The sequence below is a fragment of the Citrus clementina genome, unplaced genomic scaffold, assembly GCF_000493195.1.
Source record: "Citrus clementina cultivar Clemenules unplaced genomic scaffold, Citrus_clementina_v1.0 scaffold_3, whole genome shotgun sequence".
NCBI classification, from domain to species: domain Eukaryota; kingdom Viridiplantae; phylum Streptophyta; class Magnoliopsida; order Sapindales; family Rutaceae; genus Citrus; species Citrus x clementina.
In genome coordinates, this window is record NW_006262339.1 from 27962153 (window position 1) to 27986427 (window position 24275).

Sequence of the window (24275 nt, forward strand, 5' to 3'; positions counted from 1 at the left end):
TCATTTGATACTGTTACCAATGACTTTGCAATGAGGATGTTCAATCCATTATGTGGAAAATTAGGATCATCTAGCATCCTTGTCACATAATCTTTTTCCTCTCCTGCAAAGAAGCATGCAATGTCTAGAAATATACTCTTCTCTTCTAGACTTAGGTCATTATAACTAATTTTCAACACATCATAGATGTCAGGGTCAGAAATTCGACTTATATTCTCCAATGCTTTTTCCCAGTCCAGTTTGCTCTTCCGATGAAAGAAAGAGCCCAACACTCTAAGTGCCAATGGGTTGCCATTTGCATACTTCAATACACGTTTTGAGGACGCCAGGAAACCAGAAGGGCAATGGTTTTCTTTAAAGGCGCAATTACAAAAGAGCTCAAGAGCTTCATGATATCTCAATCCGTTAACCTCATATATGTTAGTGTCATGTGCACCAAATTTATCAAGAATCCGTTTATCTCTAGTGGTTATAATGATTCTACTTCCTGGACCAAATCGATCAAGCCCGCAAGTTAAATATTGTAATTGCCCAATTTTATTCACATCATCGAGAACTATTAACACCTTCGTTCGCTGGAGCCTCTCTCTAATATTTTCAGGAAGACAGGGAGTTTCTATTTTAATATTTTCTTCTAAAATTTGAAAAAGAACTCGCTTTCATAGATATATCAATCCACCTCCTTTCTCTGATTCTTCCCTCACATTCCCCAGGAAGCAGTTGCCTTCAAATTCCTTATAAATCAGGTTGAAAATAGCTCCGGCAAGTGTTGTTTTGCCTGTACCACCCATTCCCCAGATTCCTACAATTCGGAAATCTGGCCGACCAATGCATAGCAATGACTTAATTTTCTCAATTCGGGAATTCAATCCAACGAGGCCATCGAAGTTGGTTGACACTGTTGTATTTTCTAATTTCTTCAAAATATCTTTGACAATTACATCTACAAGCTCTGCCTCAAACCTAGCAAATGCAAAGAAAAAAGGAAAATAGTCAGATCTTACCAGGAGAGAAACAGAACAGTTAGACATATACTTTCCCTTTCTTAATGCAGAATGTACAAATGGTTCCTTCAGGATTTTTTTGTTCTCCTGCTAATCTTATCTACTCAAAAAGGTTAAGAGATACCTGATTGTCATGGAATCCCATCCAGATAGATTAGATGCTTCCGTCAATGCATCCTTCCATTTCTGAACCTTTTCTGCCATCTGTTTTTTATGCTTAACAAATGCATCCCTGAAACTTCCGGTTTGCTTCCGCACATCAGACGGATCTTCGTGGTAGAAAACAGGTACAACAATTTGGCCATTCGTGCTCTTGCATTCAAGAATCTTGACTAGTTCATGCAAGCACCATTTTGAAGAAGCGTAGTGCTTAGATAAAACGATCACGGAAATCTTTGAACCCTGAATTGCGGTAAAGAGGGCAGGTGAAATATCATCTCCTTGCCTAATTTCATCACTATCAATGAAGGTTTTGATTTTCTTTCGATATAAAGCTGCGTAGAGATGGCTAGTAAAATTATCACGAGTATCCTCCCCTCTGAAACTGAGGAAGACATCGTATTTGCTAGAAGAAGAAGACGAGGTCGAAGCCATAAAGCAAAATTCAGAAAAAGGTGCAGAGAATGTAATCAATACAAGAATAAATAGATTAGGTGCTCGAGGATTTCTTTCTTTTATTGAGTTTCCTTTTCTTCAGTTTTCCGTAGATGAACTTACAACAAACCATAAATAATATCTGTTTGAGGGAAATACTTCGGTGAGACCAGACGTGATGAGCAGATGTTTGGTGGCAGAATTCTGCGAGCAGGTGTCTCCTGTAAGAGCTAGGTAGCAAGGGAAAAGGAGCAGGAATATTCTGCTCGTCCACGAATATGCCATTCGCGAGGCGGAACCCTTGCTAGAGGCATACGGTCACTCCCGCTAGGGTTCGAGGCGAGGAGACCCGGTCAACGGCAGTTGGCGAGACGTGCCTTCCTATCCGAGAATCAAGGCACGAGGTTCATCTCCATTCGCCCATCATGAAGATAATGGGACATCCACATCCGAGCGTGGGGAGAACAACGGGCGTAAACTGCGGAAGACCGGGACTCAGAGGAAGCCTATAAAAAGGTAGCCAACGAAGGTAAAAGGGTTAGACTTTTTGCTATTTGAACTAAGAAAAGAGAGAAAACAATCTAACAGCCATAAGATTTGTGGCAAGCGTTCCCCGAACCTTCATATCTGACTTGAGCGTCGGAGGGTTTGCGCCGGGAAAACAACCGGCGTACTCTGACCTGTCTGTGTGCGCAGGAACCTCTGGAGAAGAAGCTTTACGAGGAGAGATCCTGGTCGTGGTGAAGTTGATCGAGCAGAGACCCTGGTCGTAGAACGAGGAGAACCAAAATCTCGCATCAACATTTTGGCGCCGTCTGTGGGGAGTTGGGCAAAAAGCTTCTGTTGATAGCAAGAAGTGAGGGGAAGTAACTGAAAAGCAATGGAGGCAGGAGGAAGTAGTGCACAAGGGGGTGATATGAGGCTTAACGATTCCGTGACACTGAGGGAGATAGCCAATGAGGCACGGGAAAAAGCCATGTTCGACCGGATGGAACGGATGGAAAAGCAGATGGAGTCCTTGACAACCATTCTGCATGAGCGGCGGAGCGAACGAAGGGTAACCCAGGAAGAAAGGGTGAGAGGAGGTGGAGTGGCACCAGATCCCGGTAGTACGAGGAGAAGTCAAACCACCAGGAGACTTGGTGGTGAGAGAGGTAACATACCCCTGCGGGGAGAATTCCATAGAGAGGAAGAGCAGTCCCCGGCAAGGCAGATTTTTTACGAGGACGACGGGGTGGCGAATGCAAAGGAAACAGTGTTGTCTAACCACTATCTGGCTCTGAAGTACCGGGTGAATGGGGTAGTTGGAGTGGTACGAGGAGACCAGAGTATCGCAAGAAGCTGCTACTCCTCGGTAGCAAGGGAAGCAATGCAGATAACATCCCTCGATACCCGAGTGGAAAACAAGAACAGCAGACAAGAACCTGTAGAGGATCTGGAAACAGTGAGCCTGGGACCAGAGAATCCGGGAAAGACGATCAGAATCGGGTCGAGACTTAAGGGAGAGCAAAAGCAGGAGTTGGTGAAATGCTTACAGGCTCATGCAGATGTGTTTGCTTGGACACACGAAGACATGCCTGGGATTGACCCTGAGGTAGCATGTCATAAGTTGGCAATAAAGAAAGGCGCTCGGGCAGTAAGGCAGAAGAGGAGGTGCTTCAACCAGGAGAGGTATGAGGCCATAAATGGCGAGGTGGAGAAGCTCTTGAGAGCAGGGTTCATTCGGGAAGTCAATTACCCTGAATGGATATCGAATGTGGTGTTGGTAAAGAAAACAAATGGCAAGTGGAGGATGTGTGTGGATTTCACAGACCTGAATAAGGCGTGCCCAAAAGACAGCTTCCCTTTACCAAAGATCGATCAGCTAGTAGATTCAACGGCTGAACACGGTCTGCTTAGTTTCATGGACGCGTTCTCGGGATACAACCAGATCCCCATGTACGAGCAGGATGAGGAGAGCGCGGCTTTCATCACTAACCAGGGTTTGTTCTGTTACAGGGTAATGCCATTTGGTCTCAAAAATGCTAGGGCCACCTATCAGAGGCTGGTGAACAAAGTCTTTAAGCCGTTGATCGGGAAAACCATGGAGGTGTACGTGGATGACATGATCACCAAATCCAAAATCCCGGAGGAACATGTCAGACACCTCGAGGAGACCTTCGGGCTTTTGAGGAAGTATAAGATGAATCTTAACCCGGAGAAGTGCGCTTTTGGGGTCGAGCCAGGGAAATTCCTTGGATTCATGGTGAGCCATAGAGGGATTGAGGCAAATCCCGAGAAAATCCAGGCGATTGTGCAGATGAGGTCTCCTCGTAACCTGAAGGAAATGCAGAGCCTCACGGGGAGGTTGGCGGCGTTGAGCAGATTCATATCCAAGGCTACAGATAAGTGCCAGCCATTCTTTCAAGTGATAAGGAGGGGGAAGAAAACCGAATGGACACTAGAATGCAAGAAAGCCTTCCAGAACCTGAAGCAGTACTTGCAGCAAGCTCCACTGCTGTCCACACCGAGGGATGGGGACAAGTTATATCTGTATTTGGCGGTATCGGATCGAGCCGCCAGTTCTGTTCTGGTGAGAGAGGAAGAAGGAGTTCAGCATCTGATATACTACACCAGCAAGGCCCTGCTCGACGCTGAGACCAGATACCCACCGTTGGAGAAATGGGCACTTGCCCTTGTAGTTGCGACTCGAAAGTTGAGGCCATATTTTCAAGCATTCCCAGTCTCGGTAATAACAAACCAGCCATTGCGTCAAACTCTGCACAAGCCAGATGCTTCTGGTCGGCTCGTCAAGTGGGCTATAGAGCTGAGCGAGTTCGACATAGACTACAAACCCTGAGCAGCGGTAAAGGCTCAGGCAATGGCCAACTTCGTAGCAGAATTTACAGAGCCCGAAGTATGTTTAGACCAGCAAGATGTAGTTACAGACAGTGGCGAAGCTCAAGTATGGCAGATGTCTGTGGATGGGTCGTCAGGGGAGCAGGGTTCAGGAGCAGGGATTGTATTGGAAGGCCCTGAGGGAGAGGAGATCTCTTATGCTGTAAAGTTGGAATTTGCAGCCACAAATAACCAGGCAGAGTATGAAGCCTTGATCGCAGGTTTGGAATTGGCTAAGGCCGTGAAAGCAGACAGAGTTAAGATTAAGACTGATTCCCAGCTGGTTGCGAACTATGTCAGTGAAAGATTTCAACCAAGAGAGGAGAAGATGGAACGGTACCTGAAGATAGTCAGGCAGATGATGGGGAAATTTGAAGCAGTGGGGGTGATACAAATCCCCAGGGAGCAGAATAGTCGAGCAGACATTTTGGCCAGGATGGCAGCAGTAGCCGACCCAAAAATACCAAAGTCAGTCCCTTTGGAGGTGAAGTCCAGCCCTAGCATCGAGCAGAATTTGGGGGTGCTGCAGATAGAGCAAAAATGCTCATGGATGGACCCGATAATTTCATACCTCAGAGACGGGGTATTACCACCAGATAAGCTGCGAGCTCGGAAGGTTAGAGCCCAGGCCTCGAGATACACGATGATTGATGGGGTACTGTATCGGAGAGGGTATACACTACCTTTCCTTCGATGTTTGGATGAGGACGACGCGGATTACGTACTGAGAGAAGTACATGAAGGAATTTGCGGGAATCATTCTGGTGGGAGGTCACTGGCCCACAAGGTTCTAAGGCAGGGATATTTCTGGCCAACAATGCACCAGGATGCACAGGAGAAGACCAGGAGCTGTGTAAGCTGCCAGAATTTTGTAAGTTTCTCCAACCAACCCCCAGAGAAACTCACCTCCATGGCCTCCCCTTGGCCATTTGCTCAATGGGGGATTGATCTGATCGGCCCGCTGCCAAAGGGACGAGGAGCAGCAACGCATGCAATAGTTGCTATAGATTACTTCACGAAGTGGATAGAGGTCGAAGCCCTTAGCAGGATTACAGAGAAGAAAACGACAGACTTCGTGTGGAGAAACCTGGTCTGTCGGTACGGGATCCCTTATGCCTTGGTAACGGATAATGGCAGGCAGTTCGAAAATCACAGCTTCAGGGATTTCTGCCAGAACCTCGGGATAGAGCTGAAGTATTGCTCGCCTGCTCACCCCCAATTGAATGGACAAGTAGAAGCAGCCAACAAAACCATCAAAAGGCTTTTGAAAACCAGGCTTGGAGTAAAGAAAGGTGCTTGGGTTGATGAGCTATCAGGCGTACTATGGGCATACAGGACAACCCATAAGACAGCAACGGGAGAGACACCATTCGCCTTGGCTTTCGGACATGAAGCGGTCATACCAGCTGAGATAGGAACGACCACACACCGAACAGATCATTTCAACGAGCAAGAAAACGACGAGCAGATGTGTTTGAATTTGGACTTGCTGACGAAAAAAAGGGAGCAAGCAGCCGAGCGATCAGTCATTTACCAGCAAAGGGTTGCCCGATATTATAACCAGAAGGTGACTGTACAGCAGTTCAAGGTCGGAGATTGGGTGTTAAGGAGAGTAAATCAGAACACCAAAGACTCGACTCAAGGAGTGCTCGGTCCGAATTGGGAGGGACCATATAGAGTCAAGCAACTAGTTGGACCAGGAGCGTACAAGCTGGTTCGCATGGACGGCCACGAGGTGAAACGCCCATGGAACGCAGCACACCTCCGAAAATACTTCCAGTAAGACTTGTTCACATTTTAAAGAAATTTCTGCTCGTGCTCATTATCTTTTATTTTTATATTTTATGAAAAAACAATTCCATGTAAGTTGAATCCTGCATTTGATAGAATGTCGAGGAAATTCAGTCACTGGGAACCGAAAAAATTACCTAAGGCATGCAAAGGCTCACCAAGTCTCAAAGCCTGTTTATGGCGAGACAGAAGCCAAGCATGCCAGGATCTGCTCGGCCACGTGAAGGCGAGCAGAATCCCCAAGCATCGAAGAAGTCACTAAGGCATGCAAAGGCTCGACAAGTCTCAAAGCCTGTTTATGGCGAGACAGAAGCCAAGCATGCCAGGATCTGCTTGGCCACGTGAAGGCGAGCAGAATCCCCAAGCATCGAAGAAGTCACTAAGGCATGCAAAGGCTCGCCAAGTCTCAAAGCCTATTTATGGCGAGACAGAAGCCAAGCATGCCAGGATCTGCTCGGCCACGAGAAGGCTAGCAGAATCCCAAGCTTTGAAGAAATCATCTAAGGCATGCAAATACTCGACAAGTCTCAAAGCCTGTTTATGGCGAGACAGAAGCCAAGCATGCCAGGATCTGCTCGGCCATGAGAAGGCTAGCAGAATCCCAAGCTTTGAAGAAATCATCAAAGGCATGCAAAGGCTCGTCAAGTCTCAAAGCCTGTTTATGGCGAGACAGAAGCCAAGCATGCCAGGATCTGCTCGGCCACGTGAAGGCGAGCAGAATCCCCAAGCTTTGAAGAAATCATCTAAGGCATGTAAAGGCTCGACAAGTCTCAAAGCCTGTTTATGGCGAGACAGAAGCCAAGCATGCCAGGATCTGCTCGGCCACGAGAAGGCTAGCAGAATCCCAAGCTTTGAAGAAGTCATCTAAGGCATGCAAAGGCTCACCGAGTCTCAAAGCCTGTGTTATGGCGAGACAGAAAGCAAGCGTGCCAGGATCTGCTCGACCACGCGAGGGCGAGCAGACTCCAAAGCATTCGAGATATCATCTAAGGCATGCAAAGGCTCACCGAGTCTCAAAGCCTGTGTTATGGCGAGACAGAAGCCAAGCGTGCCAGGATCTGCTCGACCACGCGAAGGCCAGCAGACTCGAAAGCATTCGAGATAAATTTCTAAGGCATGCAAAGGCTCACCGAGTCTCAAAGCCTGTGTTATGGCGAGACAGAAGCCTAGCGTGCCAGGATCTGCTCGACCACGCGAGGGCGAGCAGACTCCAATCATTCGAGATATCCTCCAAGGCATGCAAAGGCTCACCAAGTCTCAAAGCCTGTGTTATGGCGAGACAGAAGCCAAGCGTGCCAGGATCTGCTCGACCACGCGAAGGCCAGCAGACTGGAAAGCATTCGAGATAAATTTCTAAGGCATGCAAAGGTTCACCAAGTCTCAAAGCCTGATTTATGGCGAGACAGAAGCCACGCGTGCCAGGATCTGCTCGACCCGGCGAAGGCGAGCAGAATCCCCAAGCATCGGAATATTTTGTAAGGCATGCGAAGGCTTGCCAAGTCTCAAAGCCTGTTTATGGCGAGACTAGAAGCCAAGCGTGCCAGGGTTTGCTCGACTGCGAGAAAGCGAGCAGAATCCCAAGCACTAAAGACTTTTCTAAGGCATGTGGCAAAACCATATGCCAAGCCAGAACCTGCTCGACCAGACGCAGACGAGCAGATTATCGAAAGGAAAAGTAACTCATGATTACAACGCAGGAAAGTGAATAAAAAACATTTGTATTAATTTGTTAGTAATTAACAAAGCAGATAATTTCCAAACGTTGTTCATTACAATACAAGAAATAGACTAAGAGGACGGTGGGTCCGTAAGCCGAGCAGCCTCAGTCGGTTGGTCCACCTCAGGCGCTGGGGGAGTATCACCAGTCGCGTCCGGGGGGATGCTCACCTCACCCACATCAACATGAGTGGCACGAGGAGGGGAGTTTTCCTCAACTATGATAGGCTCCAACCCTTCGGCATCCTCCTTTGCAGCCTCCTCGTCCATATGTTCGGCGACACCGGCTACAAGGTCGTCCATCTTTAGATCAGGATGCTGCTTCCCGAGGACGGCCATGATGCAGCGATAGGAATGCCGAAGTCCCTGGTCGTACTGGTCGTCAGCCTCCTTCTCCAAGTTCTCGACCTGAACCCGATGGGAGTCGCGGAGGGATTCGAGCTGAGCCTCGTACATAGCCTTCTGCCTTTGAAGATCCTCATTGACCTTGGTCAGCTCCTCCTCGAGGCCTTTTCCAGTCCCGCGCGACCAATAACCGCTAAGTTTCTACTGCTGGTCCATTACATTACCCAACACCAGAAACTGGGGGACCGGTGTTTGAGGGAAATACTTCGGTAAGACTAGACGTGATGAGCAGATGTTTGGTGGCAGAATTCTGCGAGCAGGTGTCTCCTGTAAGAGCCAGGTAGCAAGGGAAAAGGAGCAGGAATATTCTACTCGTCCACGAATATGCCATTCGCGAGGTGGAACCCTTGCTAGAGGCATACGGTCACTCCCGCTAGGGTTCGAGGCGAGGAGACCCGGTCAACGGCAGTTGGCGAGACGTGCCTTCTTATCCGAGAATCAAGGCACGAGGTTCATCTCCATTCGCCCATCATGAAGATAATGGGACATCCACATCCGAGCGTGGGGAGAACAACGGGCGTAAACTGCGGAAGACCGGGACTCAGAGGAAGCCTATAAAAAGGTAGCCAACGAAGGTAAAAGGGTTAGACTTTTTGCTATTTGAACTAAGAAAAGAGAGAAAACAATCTAACAGCCATAAGATTTGTGGCAAGCGTTCCCCGAACCTTCATATCTGACTTGAGCGTCGGAGGGTTTGCGCCGGGAAAACAACCGGCGTACTCTGACCTGTCTGTGTGCGCAGGAACCTCTGGAGAAGAAGCTTTACGAGGAGAGATCCTGGTCGTGGTGAAGTTGATCGAGCAGAGACCTTGGTCGTAGAACGAGGAGAACCAGAATCTCGCATCAACAATATCATTTTCTTCGAACAATCAGATGACCGTATACAAGTTAGACGATGTTCTCCAAAAATACCTTATTTATATGGCCGGCAGTTTATTGTCGTTTTAAGGCTTTAAGTTTAAGAAATAGCACGTAAGTTAGCTGTATATACCATACGCAAGGCTTATAATGCCAACTGACACGTCGTCTATGAGTAGAAAATGAGGCAGTGAATATATACTAGCACACAATAACTGACTTTGGCAGGTCATGAATCCTTGAATGCAGCTAGCCTCTCCTGCAGTCATTCAAAGAAACAGAGAGATTGGAATTTACGATAAGAATTTGGACTTAATGAATAACAAACTATTGACAATTGTACCAGTAACCAATATAAGATAACAGGAAATCAGAATCAAAGAGACACAAAAAGACCGAAATAGAGGATTCATGTTATTCAGCACCTTTCAACAATCTGCAAAATATACAAGGTTCCTTTTCGTTCCGAAACTCATCAATGCTACCAACAGATCTCCTAGTGCATAAATGCATCTCTTCCACAAATTGTTATTCTTAGGAGGGAACCCATAAATGAATCCTTATGTGGTTTGTATCTTCAAATTAGTGTATTTTCTATATGCCTGGAGTCCAGCAAAGCATATGTCAGAGCAATGTAACATCAACACTGTAGAAAGATTTATAGTCAATTTGTAAAAAGATATGCGCGCGCCTAACAAAATAATGGCTATTACTATTCTATAATTATGCATCAGAATGGATATTGATTGATCGATAACAATGTTAAATAGTATGCAAATTGTAGGAACCCTTATATAAAAGCTTTAGGGAACAATCATTTGCTCAAATCATGTAATTAATGGCAAAGGAGAAACAGGAGAGATACGAAAAATTTGCATAAAAGGGAAAAATGATTATGTAATTGTTCAATAATTTTAATTGAAATGTTCATGATATACTTGTAGTTTAAAGAAAACCACCCCTTGTAACCCCATCACTCACATTTATGGTTGGCAAAATTTATCGAAACCCGATCAAGATTCAGGATCCCAGCGAATTCGGGACAGGATTTGAGACAAAAAAATTTCTGATTTACTGTTCGAGTCGGAATTCAGCACATTTGAAAATCTTGAATGGGATCCCAAAGGTCCCAAAATCTAGGTTTCTAGAAATATAAGAGAAGTCATATAATAAATCACATAAATATGAAATGTCGGTCAATATGAATGTAAGTCGTTGTAATTAGTATAATTACTAATATATATGTATGATCTATATCGTATAATAGAAACTCATGCCATCTAGGACAACTCGGGATCCCAATTAGGATGGGATCAAGATACTCTTTTGCCTTGATTTAATGTTCGAGACTGGATTAGAATTGGCGAATCCTAACTTGTCCCCTCTCGTTGCCAACTATATTTACATCCTTTCAAAGTGATTCCCACTATCTGCCCCCTTCCATTAGCTTAATTTTCAACAAAAGCTTTAGGCTACATTTGGAAGCTCGGATTGAATTGGATTAATTTTCAGGATTAGATTAAATTGATTAAAATTTATCACACAATAATATTTTTTATTTGTATAGGACTGTACTAAATTTAATTTAATGAAGTTAAAATTACTAAAAATGGTATATTATTTTTAAAATTATATTATTAAATAAATAATTGAATAAATAAACACAAATTAACATCATTGCTAACTATTTCTTTACCATGTTATATTTATGAAGAATGTGAGCAGGAAGCATTTTATAAGTAATATAGATAATGTAAAGACAAGAGCTATTATGATAAAGCCAAAGAGAAAAAATGTAAGAATCTGTTTTTGTATCATAATCGCACACATCACTTGCAAGCACTATGGCTATTTATAGCAAAATCTCCACCCGCTATCAATCAGTGTGAATAAAGAAAACAACAAGCGGTGTGCAAAAGGATCATTATGCTTTGCGTTTGTGGAGGTCAGTCTCACGCATGTAATGTCAACCACTAATAAGACTTGGATGATTCGATTCGGTGGATACGACAATCCAAAAAGTGAAGGAGCTATGGTTTATTTTCAACAGTTACTAAACTTATCAGGAATCAAAATTCTCAAGAGTGCTGGTTGAAATTGGATTAAGGACAGGGATGAAATTGTCGTTGATACGACACTTCTGGTGAATTTGCAACGGCATCTCACTTCTCTACATATTATGAAATACGAAAAGAACATTTGTAATGTGACTACAGGACATATGGTGTCTGAGTTAGCTAATTGTTCAATATTTTCCCTTGTCCTTGGTCATGATAGTTACATCCACAGGAGCAATAGATGGGAGGTTGTATTTCAAAGTTCAAACAGAAAATTGTATAAGCTGCTCTCAATATTACAAGGAATCTGAAGGATTATATGTAGCAACAAAGGAAAAATCATGTGAGGTAAAAATTCACATGTACCAAAATTTCACTCGCGCTTGCAAAATATCCTATAGGAGCAACGTACACTCAAAACACAGGGATTTTAACAGCTAGAGTTCTGGGATTGCAATGCCTGAAAAATATGATCAAAAGGGTTTGCCAAGGCAGAAAAGGCAGAGACATACCCTGCGCTGTCCACCCCATCTCATAACTCTCAATAGTATAGTGGTGGGGTGTAGCGGCTGCAGCTCAAACAGACTCCGCATTTTTAGTAGAAGATATAATAAGTTTTAACCCCCTTGTAGAATTAGTTAACTTTGGATCCTTCTTTTGAAAAATAAGTCACGATCAAACCATAAAAACCCCCCTTCATAGAATATTTTTGTGGGAACCATCAATCAGATAACCTGAAAAAAAATGTTGCCAAAATCTAGAAGAATATATTAGAAAAAATATTATTAAGACAAAGCATCATCTAATATATATATATATATATATCGCCTATGCCTGGGATTCGTTGAAGTCATCTGAATGCGCAGCTGGTGCCTTCACTACCATCGTCTTCAAAATCAGTTAGAAGAGGTAGGCTTTTTACATCTGAATTCAGAAGAATTAAAGTTGACTTTGATGTTTTCTTTTAGTTGAGTTACATAAAAATCATGGCATTAACCAAATATATTTAATGAATATACACTAAATTACTAAGGAACAGTGAGGGAAAAAGAAAAAACATAAACATGATGCCTACAATGTCACAACCGAAGCACCTGAAAAAATAATCAGAGGGATTCCACATAGCAGCAAGGAAAATTCTGCTTGCGCACTAAACGTTCTTGCTTCATATGCCGCCAACAAAATTTAAGAGCTTGTCCCCAAAAGCAAGCTATAATAGTCCTCGAATCTCTAGAGAGAATGACGGCAGTCCATATGTGAGCAGGCACCAGAAATTAACATCAAAAATGCAAAAACTGAATTTAATCATCAGTAAATATATATTAAGTTATAAATACAAAGCTAACCTTCCTGTCTTCTACTGCACTGATGAAATGGTACTCAAATCTTTTGTGAAAAAAGTGAGAAAGAGGGATCTTTGCCTCTGCTACTTCCACTTATAACTATGAAATATGTAATTGGAACATATAAAGAAACAGAATGATTCCCATTCATAGAAGTATTCACTTGTTTACTCCAATTGTCAGCTACATACATATAATAACTTCTGGAGATTAAGAAAATCCTGAAACTGGGGAAAAAAATATATTAATTTCTCTCCATCTCAAACTAATGAAAATCAATACAACATGCTGACAAGCTAAGATAAAATTGACCGTAGATAAATTATTTGTAGGACGAGCAAAAAAGTGAAATGATGTCTTTCAGGAAAAAATAAAATAAAATAAACCTTACCCTTGTTCTTTTAACATTTTGACATTAAAGCAATATAAGACAAAGCCTTCAATGAATTATTTGCCTCAAGACTCTTCTTGTTTTTCTGCTCTTCAAACTTTTCTGTAGAAGCTGGATGTTTATCCACACGTTCCACAGCTCTTGCAATGTATAAAAACACCCCAAAACAAACTTAGTGTCTGTTGTATACACGTCACTCTATTCTATATATACTGTTGAATCACAAAAGAGTTTTACTTAATAATTTCTTTGGTGGCAGCAATTCATAAATACCAACATTTATTCATAAATGCAAAAACCATATGGGAACAAAGTCCGCACAAAACATTGAGAGATGATACAAAACTCCAGAATTATAAGAGCTGGAGATTGGAATTTATGGACCAAGGAAAAGACAAGATCAGAGGGATTCCTCAAAGAAGGACAGGAAGTTCTGCTTGTGGAAAGAACTGCATTTACATTATAACATCAAAACTGTTTCTATATGAATGTAATGTTCTTGCCTTGTATGCTTCTGAAGCCAGACCAATATCAACAATTTTCTCCCTGAAAGCAAGTACAGTAGATCAAATAGCTCAAAAATGCCACTTCTATATGCCTGTCAGTTGAAGCGATGACTGTCCTGCTAGCAGTATGAAAGCGAAAACTGTAACCAAAAGCAAGATTCAGCTATTGAAATTTAATCTCGTATCTCCAAAGCACAACCATCACAAAATATTTGACATTATAACATAAAATAAGCAGGAGATACCAGATGTTACTTTATTTGTAATGGACTAGATACAAAGATGAGGAAATAGTAATTAACTGGAGCCATGGACTTACACAAGAAACCAGAATATGAACCAAGAAACTCATTTGTTAAGGAGTGTCAGGTTGGTATCTGCAAATTCTCTTGGGACTTGGTTCAACTTCCTCTTCATCAGATCTGTCTAAACTTTTGGAAGTTCTAGCCCTTTCAGAGCATTGAGCTTCACTGCTAGCAGAAAATTTTAAAGTAAGAGTTGTGGGCTTTGTCTTACTGGGATTTAAAACTGCTGGACACACACCACAACATTTCAGCTTATGAAGTCTTGGGCTTGCTAAGTATGGATAGTAAAGGGAGAACTGAAATGAGACTGTTGTATGGTGGCCAACATCAGGATCAGGCAGCCCAACATTCCAACAGGGAGAAAATCCAAGTAAGACATGATCTGACTCAATGAACTCGTCAGCAAATAAGAAGCAATAGTCATCAGCATGTTTGGTCTCAGAGGGAGTCTTTATTTCAAAATTATAGTTACATTTGACAAAACATTCATCAGCATCAGCATCAAAACCTTCCTCAAGTTGAATAACAACACAAAGAGCAAATCCGATAAAGTTTTTGTTACAACAATGCGGTGGCAGTTGAATAGCTATTGATGAGCCAGAACTTTGATAGCTAAACCAGTCGGGAATTTCACTTCCAGGTAAACAAAAGTTGAATAGTAATGGATCATTAAAATCCTGTTACATGAAATTCATGATTTCATCAGATGTAACAACGAGATAAAGAGAGGAAAAAATTAGGACATATATACCTTATGCTGAATTTTTTGTTGAAATTGTCTCAGTAATGCAACTACCCTATGCTGAATTCTTTGTTGTGAATCTGCCAAAATATTGTTCCCACTTTTATTCAGTTTCAGGCAATTCGTAAACATGAAGTATGTTAACTTCCTTGATGCAGTTGGTCGGAAGTGTTTGGATAGTGATTCCAGTATGGATGTATCTAGTTCTTCTGGACATGATGGAAGCTCTGGCAAAGATTGGAGCTGCTTGCAATTCCTTGCTTCAATATGACTTAGAAGAACTGGGAGCTCTGGTAACGACTGAAGCATATTGCAATTTCTCAAATCAAGAGTTCTCAGCCGTGAAAGTTGCTTGATACTTATAGGTAAACTCACCAGGTTATTTCGAGTTAGATGTAAGAATTCCAATGAGGATAGACAGCCAATACTTGCAGGTAAACTCTCCAACTTATTTTCAACTAGATTGATTCTTGTCAAAGAGGATAGAGAGCCAATACTTGCAGGTAAACTCCGAAAGTTATTTCCACGTAGATTTAACTCTTTTAATGAGGATAGACAACCAATATCTTGCGGAATTTCCATTATGGCACAGTAACTTAAATCTAGCCGTACCACACGTGATAACATATTGTTGACATTCTGAAAAAACAAGGGAAAGTAAGACAAGCTTTTGCAATTTGAAAGATTAATTCTCTCAAGATTTGGGATTTCTGACGGTTCTAGCATCCTGGTGAGATTGTCGGAGTGGTGGAGGTCAGCAGATTTTAACTTGAGAGCTTCCTGTCACAAAATGATAGATAATTACTGTATTAAATTAGTACCAATAAATTTCACTGTTGATAATATATATACACACACATATACACACACGAAGAAATAAAAATGAATAACTTGGTAATAGTATTACATTATACCTTTTCTCCTTCCCAAATTTGCTCAACTTTACTATAAGGCAAGTTGAGCTCAATAAGGTTCTCTGGTTCAAAATTAGATGGCAATGTTTTCAAAGGATATTCATGCCAGTGGAGATATCTCAATTCCTCGGGAAGATATTCCAGACCTTGATTAAGATGTACTTTAGAACTCATAATTGGAGCATCGTCATGCTCAGGCATATATAATTTCAGCAATCTAAGTTTCGACATATTTGCAAAGACTCGAGAACTTAGATGTATGTCTCTTATTTTGGACAAATTGAGGAATATACCTTCAATTGCATCAGTCCCCTTATAAACACAAAAGCAAAGTATGAATTAGCATAAAATTCACAATAATTTGATAAAGAGCTCCTTAATTTAAGACAATCTGCAGTCATTCAATATTATTTTTTCAAACATCAACAAGAATCACTGAGCTATTTGCAACCTTTTAGTTCTTTATTACAGCCAATATCTTCCCAAAACTTTACTAAGTTCGAACAATATATTACATTCTAAAAAACCCTTCAATGTTGCAAAATTGTAAATTGTACTGTAAACTTGTTCTCTTGACACACACTAGTTACCCTCATCTCCTTCTAATCATCTTCTACAAATTTTTTCCCCTCTAAGACTTTAATCTAAAAGATGAGAAGAGAAAGTTTAATAAAACACAGTTATTACCCATTCACTGATTGCAATGGTGCTATCATAAAATACAACTTACAAGAGCAAAAGTGAAAACACGTGGTTTCAGATAGGAAAATTATAGCTGTTCAAGCCCCACCTCAAGAAAATAAATAAATAAATAGATAAATTCTTACCTTATTTTTCTTCAGTACATGATAGACATCCTCATGATACCATAATCTGCTACGTTTGCCTGGCTCTTTGACAAATTCTTGGCGAACAATTTCTCGACCCATTTCTTGCAATAAGTCATGCATTTGCAACTTGTTGGAATATGATAATGTTATGAGTGACTTATGAACAAGCACATTCAACACACAATTAGAGACCTCTAGTATTCTTAGCACAAAATCTTTATCTTCTCCTGCAAAGAAGCAGGCAATGTCTAGAAATATATTCTTCTCTTCCAACTTTAGTTCATTATAACTTATCTTCAGCACATCATAGATATCGGGGTCTGAAATCATTTTTAAGTTCTCCAATGCATTTTCCCATTCAAGTTTGCTCTTCTGGTGAAGGAAAGAACCCAACACTCTAAGCGCTAATGGATTGCCATTAGCATATTTAACCACACGCTCTAAGAGCACCAATAGGTCATCAGGGCAATAGTCATGTTTAAAGGCAAAGTTGCAGAAGAGCTCAAGAGCTTCATGATATTTCAATCCATTAACCTCATATATGTTAGTATTAAGTACTCCAAAATTATCAAGAACCTGCTTATCTCTAGTGGTTATAATGAGTCTACTCCCTGGACCAAATTGATCAAGCCCACCAGTTAAATATTCTAATTGCCTAACTTTATTCACATCATCAAGGACTATAAATATCTTCATCTGTTGGAGCCTTTCCCTCATATATTTAGGAAGATCAGGAGTTCTTATTTTTATATTTTCATCTAATACTTCAGAAAGAACTTGTTCCCGTAGATGAACCAATCCACCTCCTTTTTCTGATTCTTCCCTAACATTTGCCATGAAGCACTTGCCTTCAAATTCCCAAGAAATTAGGTTGAAAATAGCTCCGGCAAGGGTTGTCTTCCCTGTACCACCCATGCCCCAAATTCCAACAATTCGAAAATCTGGTAATCCGATACATAGCAATGATTTGATTTCCTCAATTCGTGAATTTAATCCAACAAAGCCATTAAAATCACTAGAGAATGATCTAGCTTTTAATTTCTTCAAAATATCATTGATAATTTCATCTACAAGTTTTGCCTCAGGCCTACCAGTTGTGAAAACAAAAGCAAATTAATAATAACGAGTCAAGTGTTATGATATAATCAATTAATAGATATAATCAATTATACCTGATATTCATGGAATCCCATCCAGATAGGTTTGATGCTTCGGTCAATGCAGCCCTCCATTTCTGAACCTTTTCAGGCACATCCCTGAACTGTTTCTCATGCTTAACAAACGCATCCCCAAAAGTTCCATTTTGCTTCCGCACATCGGACGGATCTGCGTGGTAGAAGACAGGTACAACCATTTGGCCATTCATGTTCTTGCATTCGAGAATCTTGACAAGTTCATTCAGGCACCATTTTGAAGAAGCGTAGTCCTTTGAGAAAATGACCACCGAAATTTTTGAACCTTCGATTGCGTTCAAAAGAGCAGGTGAAATCTCATCTCCTCGCCTAAGCTCTTCATCATCAATGAAGGTTTTGATTTTCTTTCGACACAAAGCAGCATATAGATGGCTTGTAAAGTTATCCCTAGTATCCTCTCCTCTGAAACTGAGGAAAACATTGTATTTGCAAGATGAAGAAGAAGATGTTGAAGCCATGGAGCAAATTCTGTAAATTTGAAAAGAGAAGTAGAGAATATAACTTTAAAATCAAGTTGTGAATTGATTGCGAGTTGATGAAAGAATAATAATTATGAAGTAAATATGCAATTAAGTGCTTGGAGCTTTCTTTTCATCAGCCTACTATCGATTAACAATTAAAGACAAACGAGTCATTTTCTCGAACGGTTGGTCGACAAGTTTGCCGAAGCAGCTCTGGTTCCTCATACATATAAACTTCCGTCATTTTTTCATGTTTTTTCCATGCTATCTGCCCCAGAGCGTTTTGCAGAGTAATGCTTTGACATCATGAGAAGATGAGGGGACATTAGAGCGTTGACCTGCAAGACATTCTGCGCATTATTTATGAGCTAACAGCCAGACCGGGTTCGGTATTGATTTTATGATAAAATCGCACCGACAGTTCACTAAAATGAACTTTTCTTTATCGTTGGGTTTGGTTTGGTTCACTTTAGAGAAATTTGATGTTCCTTAAAAAATTTTATGGATTTTTTTTTTCATAAAAGATAAATTTTGGATTTTTTTTAATGAATAGATTATTTTTAAATCATTCTTTTTGTTTTTGAAATTCTTATTCAAACGATAACAGAAAATGAGAATCAATTGATGTAATTTTTTTATCTTATTAAAAATAGATTTAAATTCAAAATTTTAAAAATAATAAAGTGATTTATGATAGTCAATTTACTAACATAATTTCAAATTAATTCTTTTCAAAAACCGATAAACTAATGATGGGACGCATATATGAAGGAAAACTAGCTTCAATTTTATGCTTTTACAAAGTGAAAATTTTAGAAAATGTATGTTAATTTGCATCCTATTTTAAATCAATTTTTGATAAGATCATATAGTTTTTTCAGAAATTAATTAGACATATAGGGTGTGTTTGGTACACTATATTGTATTATACTGTATTACATTATTTTAATACAGGTATATTGTATTATACTGTATAGCATTAGCACTGTATTATAATAATACAGTACAATATTTGGTGCTACATTATACTGTATTAATTTTTAGTTATACTATGTTTGGTGCTGCACTGTATTGTATTAATTTTTTTGGTGATTGATTTTAATTATATATTTAGAAAATAATATCTACTAGTACTTAGAAAAATACTAAATATAGAAGCCTTAAATTTAAGAATTTTTACATTAATGTTTTTGGTTTAAATATGTCAAACGTGTAAAACAAGCAAATTCTAAGATTTACAATGATATAAGATTTATTTTTTCAATAATTCCTAAATATATAACTTATGAAATAAAGATTGAAACAAATAATCCAATCAAATAGCATTTAAAAACTATCACAGCATAAATAAAACAAACTATCACAAGATTCATTCAAAATTAATATATACTTCAAAAGCATCACAAATTAGTAAAGTAATACAATAGTTGTTTGCGTCAAATAATTTAAGTACACACATCTACAAGCCAAACTACTAATGCAAAATATCATTGTTTAGTTAGAAATCCATACTCTCTAATCAAATTCCACCTCTCCTCTCATGCTCACGCAAAAGCATCTTAATATAAGCCAACTTACGATCACGATCATTTCGTAATACTTTGAAAGCCCTTACATGTGCAGGCTTCTCAACCATCAAATTTAAGGCAATAAACTCGTCATCCACAGAAAGTCCCATCGAAGCAAGCTCTCTGCCAATGTAATCATGATCTTCACTACTTCCAAACATATTTTGAGACATGTCAGCGTTGGCTTGGTGCTTATTACAATTACAAGACTGTATATGAACGTTGCTGTATTGATTCAGTTAAGTAACGAATAAGAAAATTCTAGAAACAACAAAATTACTTTCTCCAGAAATTTTCTCTCAAGCAAATCACATTTGTTTTCAACGTCTTTCATGGTATTAGAGCCATCTATAGTTAGCTCAAGTATTACACTTTAAAAAATAAGCAAATCAATAATTCAAATCAGTCTTCACAAACTTTATTCAACTTTGCAGCAACGATTAAACTTAATTGGTCTAACTTTCTACTCTGGCACAAACAAGTTTTAACTTCGATTAGAGGGAATCGACTTGAAGAATTCATCTCATAAGCTTAAATTATTTCAGATCGATATCTTTCTAACTCAAGAGATGATGGATCTATTAAGAGAGTTGAGAATCTAGCTTAAGTCAATTGGCGAGCACAAGAACAAACTAGCCTTGGTTAGTTGTTATCCACCATCAGTGAAGGTATTTTAAGTTGTTTTCTTAACTATGATACTTCCTTTGATGTGCGAGATCTATTGAAAAGCAATTTGGAGTTCAATCTAAAGCCAAAATAATGCAATTTCAATACAAAATAGATACATTAAGAAAAGAGTCATTGTTTATTGAGGAGTATTGCACAAAAATGAAAATGCTTTTTAATAAACTCATTTGCGATGGTGATAAAATAACTGAGAAAGATTTGTTGATGAAGATTCTAAATGGACAAAGATATGCTTATTTGAATCTAGCCTCAATTATCACAACAAATAAAATGGACTATGATGATGCATATGCCGGTTGTTGACACATAAAGCTAGATTGGAATAAAATCATAACTTTCAGGCTATGTTACATGCTAACTACAGCATGAAAAATGCTAATTACTCACACTTAAGAGGTAACTCTAGGAAAGGTTCTCATGTTAATGGATGTTATAGTCATCCTAGAGGTAGAGGCCTAAAACCCTAAAAACCTTAATTGAGGCATGTCCCATAACTTATATGGGGTCTTGTCATTTTTCTTGCATGGAATTTTATTTTGTAGGCGACAAGCTGTAAGAATAACTCCCCCCACACAAATTCATTGGAGCCCCAAAACTTATAAGCATTGCATTCATCATTTCTTTTAGAATTCTATTTTTCCTCTTAGTAAGCCCATTTGATTTAGGTGAATAAGGAGGTGTTACTTCATAAATAATACCATGATCCTCACAAAAGGCATTAAACATACTAGATTTATACTCCCCTCCCTCATCAGTTCTTAAATTTTTTTTTTTTTTTTCATTCTAAGTTGATTTTCAACTTTATTTTCATAATCTAAGAACTTTTCACCCATCTTATCGTTATTTCTCTGTAGATATATCTCAGTATATCTTGAGAAATCATCAATAAACGTTACATAAAATCTTTTACCTCCTCTAGTCATGGTTTGTTTAAACAGAGTAATTTAGTTAATCTCTTAAGAGTTGGTTTACATGTCCTTTTTTGTGTACTTAGACTCCACATGTATATCACATTTTTCAATGTTTGATACATTAATATTAGATAGTAAGCCAATATCTTTCATTTTCTTTAAGAAAAATTGATGTGTCCTAGTACCGTGCCATAGATCGTCAGAGTTAACTATACAAGTAGAAGTAGAGACTTTATTATTAATAATTGTGTCAAGTACATTAATTATGAACAAATCACTAGAGCAATGTCCTTTCCCGACAAAGACCCCATTTTTAGTCACTACAATTTTATCTCCTTTAAAGGAGACTTTTACACCAGCCTTCTCAAATACAAATACAGAAATTAAATTATATCTAATATTAGGAAAATGAAGGACATTGTTCAGTGAGGATTTTTCCAAAAGTTAATTTGAGAAGGATTTTCCCTTTTCCCATTATTGGAATAGAGTATAAGTCACCATGATACATTTGTTCTTCTCCATCACTCACTTGAACATACTCATAGAAAAATTTCTGTCACTCCAAATATGTTTGGTAGCGCCAGAATCTATCACCCACTCTTCCTTTCTCTCAGCGGCAACCGTGTTTGGTAGAGAGACCACCACGGCAGTAATAATTTCTTCTCCATTGACCAAATTGGCCTTAGGAGGCTTGTGATCTCCGTTTCTGTACCTGCATTAGCAAAATGTCCTGATATGCCACAAACATAACAATTGCCTTTTTTCTTGAATGTGGTCTTTTTAATTTTGAAAAACTTTCTGTTAGGCTTTTAGCTCTTGCTTGGATGAGCCTTATTCTTGATCAAATTAGCCTTAGAAGTAATTTCCTTGTCTTTCTCCAATTAATCCATTTGGGTACGTTTTTCTTCATTTCGGACATGAACAATAGCATGCCCCAAATTCTTATGCTTTCTTTGGGGGTAAAAGCTTGTTTAGTCCCTATATTATGAGGTTAGTGTTCATTTAGTCCCTGTATTTTTAAAAACACCTCAAAACGTCCCTGCTACTAAATATTGACACTTATGCCATTTTTTTTTTTTAACTTGCTTTTACAATATTACATTTTTACAATAATGTTTCTTTTGTGGATATTAATAAAAAATTAAATTATCAAATTAAACTCAAAAATAAAATAAAAACAAAAAAGGTATATATTAATTTTTGTGAAAGCTCACGTATGTCTAAAAAATTAATATCGTAAAAAATTACATTATCAATTTTTTTAGAAAAATTAATATTTTAACTCAAGAGTGTGTTCCACAAAAATTAATATATTTTATTTTATTTTTTGGTGTTAAACTGGTAATTTATTTTTTTCTTTTTAATAATGTCTAAAAAAATTATTATAATAGGGTTATTTTTTTCTTTTTAATAATGTCTAAAAAATTATTATAATAGGGCAATATTATAAAAATAAGTTAAAAGGAACAAAAGATAATGGCAAAAGTGTCAATAATTTAATGGTAGGGATGGTTTGAGGTATTTTTAAAAATATATGGACTAAACGGGCACTAACTTCAAAATATAGGGACTAAACGAGCTTTTACCCCTTTCTTTGGTGCTTAATTATTTTTCTTATAATATTTCCATGAGTTAGGCAATTTTTCAATTAAGCAACCAACCACAAAAGATTCGGGAGAAGATTAATATTTTCATTTTTCAAATCATTAATAAGCATGTGGAAGCCATGAATTTGAGAAGTCACTTCCTTATCTTCCGTCATCTTAAAACCTAAAAAATTAGCAGTTACATACTTCTGAGCTCCACCATCTTCTATGATATATTTTTTCTTCAATTGAGCCCAAATTTCATATGCAAACTTGTGTTGTGAATAAACATCATATAATCCATTTGAAAGAGTGTTAAGAATGGTACTTTACCAAACCTTATTTTCTTTAATCTAATTTTGAAGTAATACCTCATAATTTTCAGAATCAGAATCTGGTAGAAGCTTCGTGAGAAATTCAGCAAGATTCATTACATCCAACGTGTTATAGATTCAATCATGCCATCGCTTGAAAAAATTCCCACCAAAAGGTTCAATTTTTGATTTGTTAAGTAAGGCTTTAGCGGCAGCCTTCAGTGTGGCATCAGTTATAGTATCCATAAGGAATAGTCTTAAGATTGTTGTAAAATTAAGATAATAAATAATATGTTGTAGAATATAGAATATGGCTATGAATAAAATAAGTAAAAGTCAAGGCATGCTACGCACTATTCTTAAGACTATTTCTGCCCCTCAAATTAATATTTTGGTGCAAATAGGTTAATTACAAATAATCCCCTATATATAATGACTATAGTTGTTGTAGGAGTGCACATTCAATACAAAAATTTGCAATAGCAGATAATTAAATATAAAATATGATAATTTGTGTGGTAATATTTGGGATAAGGAAGAACTAGAGAAAAATCTGTGGACTTATATTTATAGATTAATGGTGTCTATTCCAAATAACTCTTCAAATGGCCACCATTTAATTTAATTCTCTTTTAAGTACTTTTAATTCCTTTTTACGTTAGTTTCATAACTACCAGTCTACCATAACTTCCTCCCTAAAGTTTAAATTTGAACTCCTGTAATTTGGTTTAAATTCAACTGTGTGAGATATGTTATTTTGAAATACCCTAGCATACTCACAATAATCTCATCCTATCTAATCCCATCTGGTGTACCAAACATGTCCTAAATATTTTACTTATGAGAGTCACTCTGAACTTAATCCACCATTTCCTTTTCCCATGGATTAGTTTCCTTGGTCTTTCTCTTTGGTACTAAACCTTTCAAGGTTGACAAATTAAGTTTTTTTTTTAAGTAGCAATTATATTCATCAAACATGATTGTGTAATTTTAGGACAGTTTTTAAATCAAGATTCTGTTTGGCATAATTTTCCAAATAAAGTTTATTCAAATAGTGTTTTTAAAGTAGGAGTTTTATTAAAAAATATATACTTGTTGTTTGATTGTTAATAAAAATTTTTATAAGAATTTATAAAATTATTTGATCAGGTAAGTTTTTTAAAATTATGTTATTAAAAGAACTAAATAAGATTGTGAAATAAGTTAAAGATATTATAAAAAA

At 38.5% G+C, this 24275-nt stretch overlaps 2 protein-coding genes across 7 annotated transcripts in view; both read right to left on the minus strand.

The window, feature by feature from the left end:
• LOC18048675 (mitogen-activated protein kinase kinase 9) overlaps positions 1-1598 on the minus strand; it is a 13785-nt gene extending 12187 nt beyond the window's left edge. Inside the window, exon 1 of the mRNA XM_024187292.1 lies at positions 1186-1598. Coding sequence (XP_024043060.1) covers positions 1186-1598 — 413 coding nt within the window. The remainder of the gene's footprint in view (positions 1-1185) is intronic.
• The window catches only part of LOC18048677 (disease resistance-like protein DSC1), a 19772-nt gene extending 1340 nt beyond the window's left edge, over positions 1-18432 (minus strand). The window contains exons 1-9 of one of the 6 annotated variants that reach the window (XM_024188321.1): positions 17506-18432; positions 16331-17420; positions 15797-15815; positions 15504-15649; positions 14599-15369; positions 13862-14524; positions 13037-13682; positions 12649-12872; positions 12397-12532 (exon numbers count right to left, since the gene is read on the minus strand). In XM_024188321.1, coding sequence (XP_024044089.1) covers positions 13898-14524; positions 14599-15369; positions 15504-15649; positions 15797-15815; positions 16331-17420; positions 17506-17984 — 3132 coding nt within the window. In that variant the 5' untranslated portion in view covers positions 17985-18432 and the 3' untranslated portion in view covers positions 12397-12532; positions 12649-12872; positions 13037-13682; positions 13862-13897. Of the gene's footprint in view, positions 1-12076; positions 12533-12648; positions 12873-13036; positions 13683-13861; positions 14525-14598; positions 15370-15503; positions 15816-16330; positions 17421-17505 lie in introns of those variants that run through there. The other 5 variants (XM_024188320.1, XM_024188319.1, XM_024188318.1 and 2 more) reach the window with 5 other exon arrangements.
• Positions 18433-24275: the final 5843 nt, after the last annotated feature.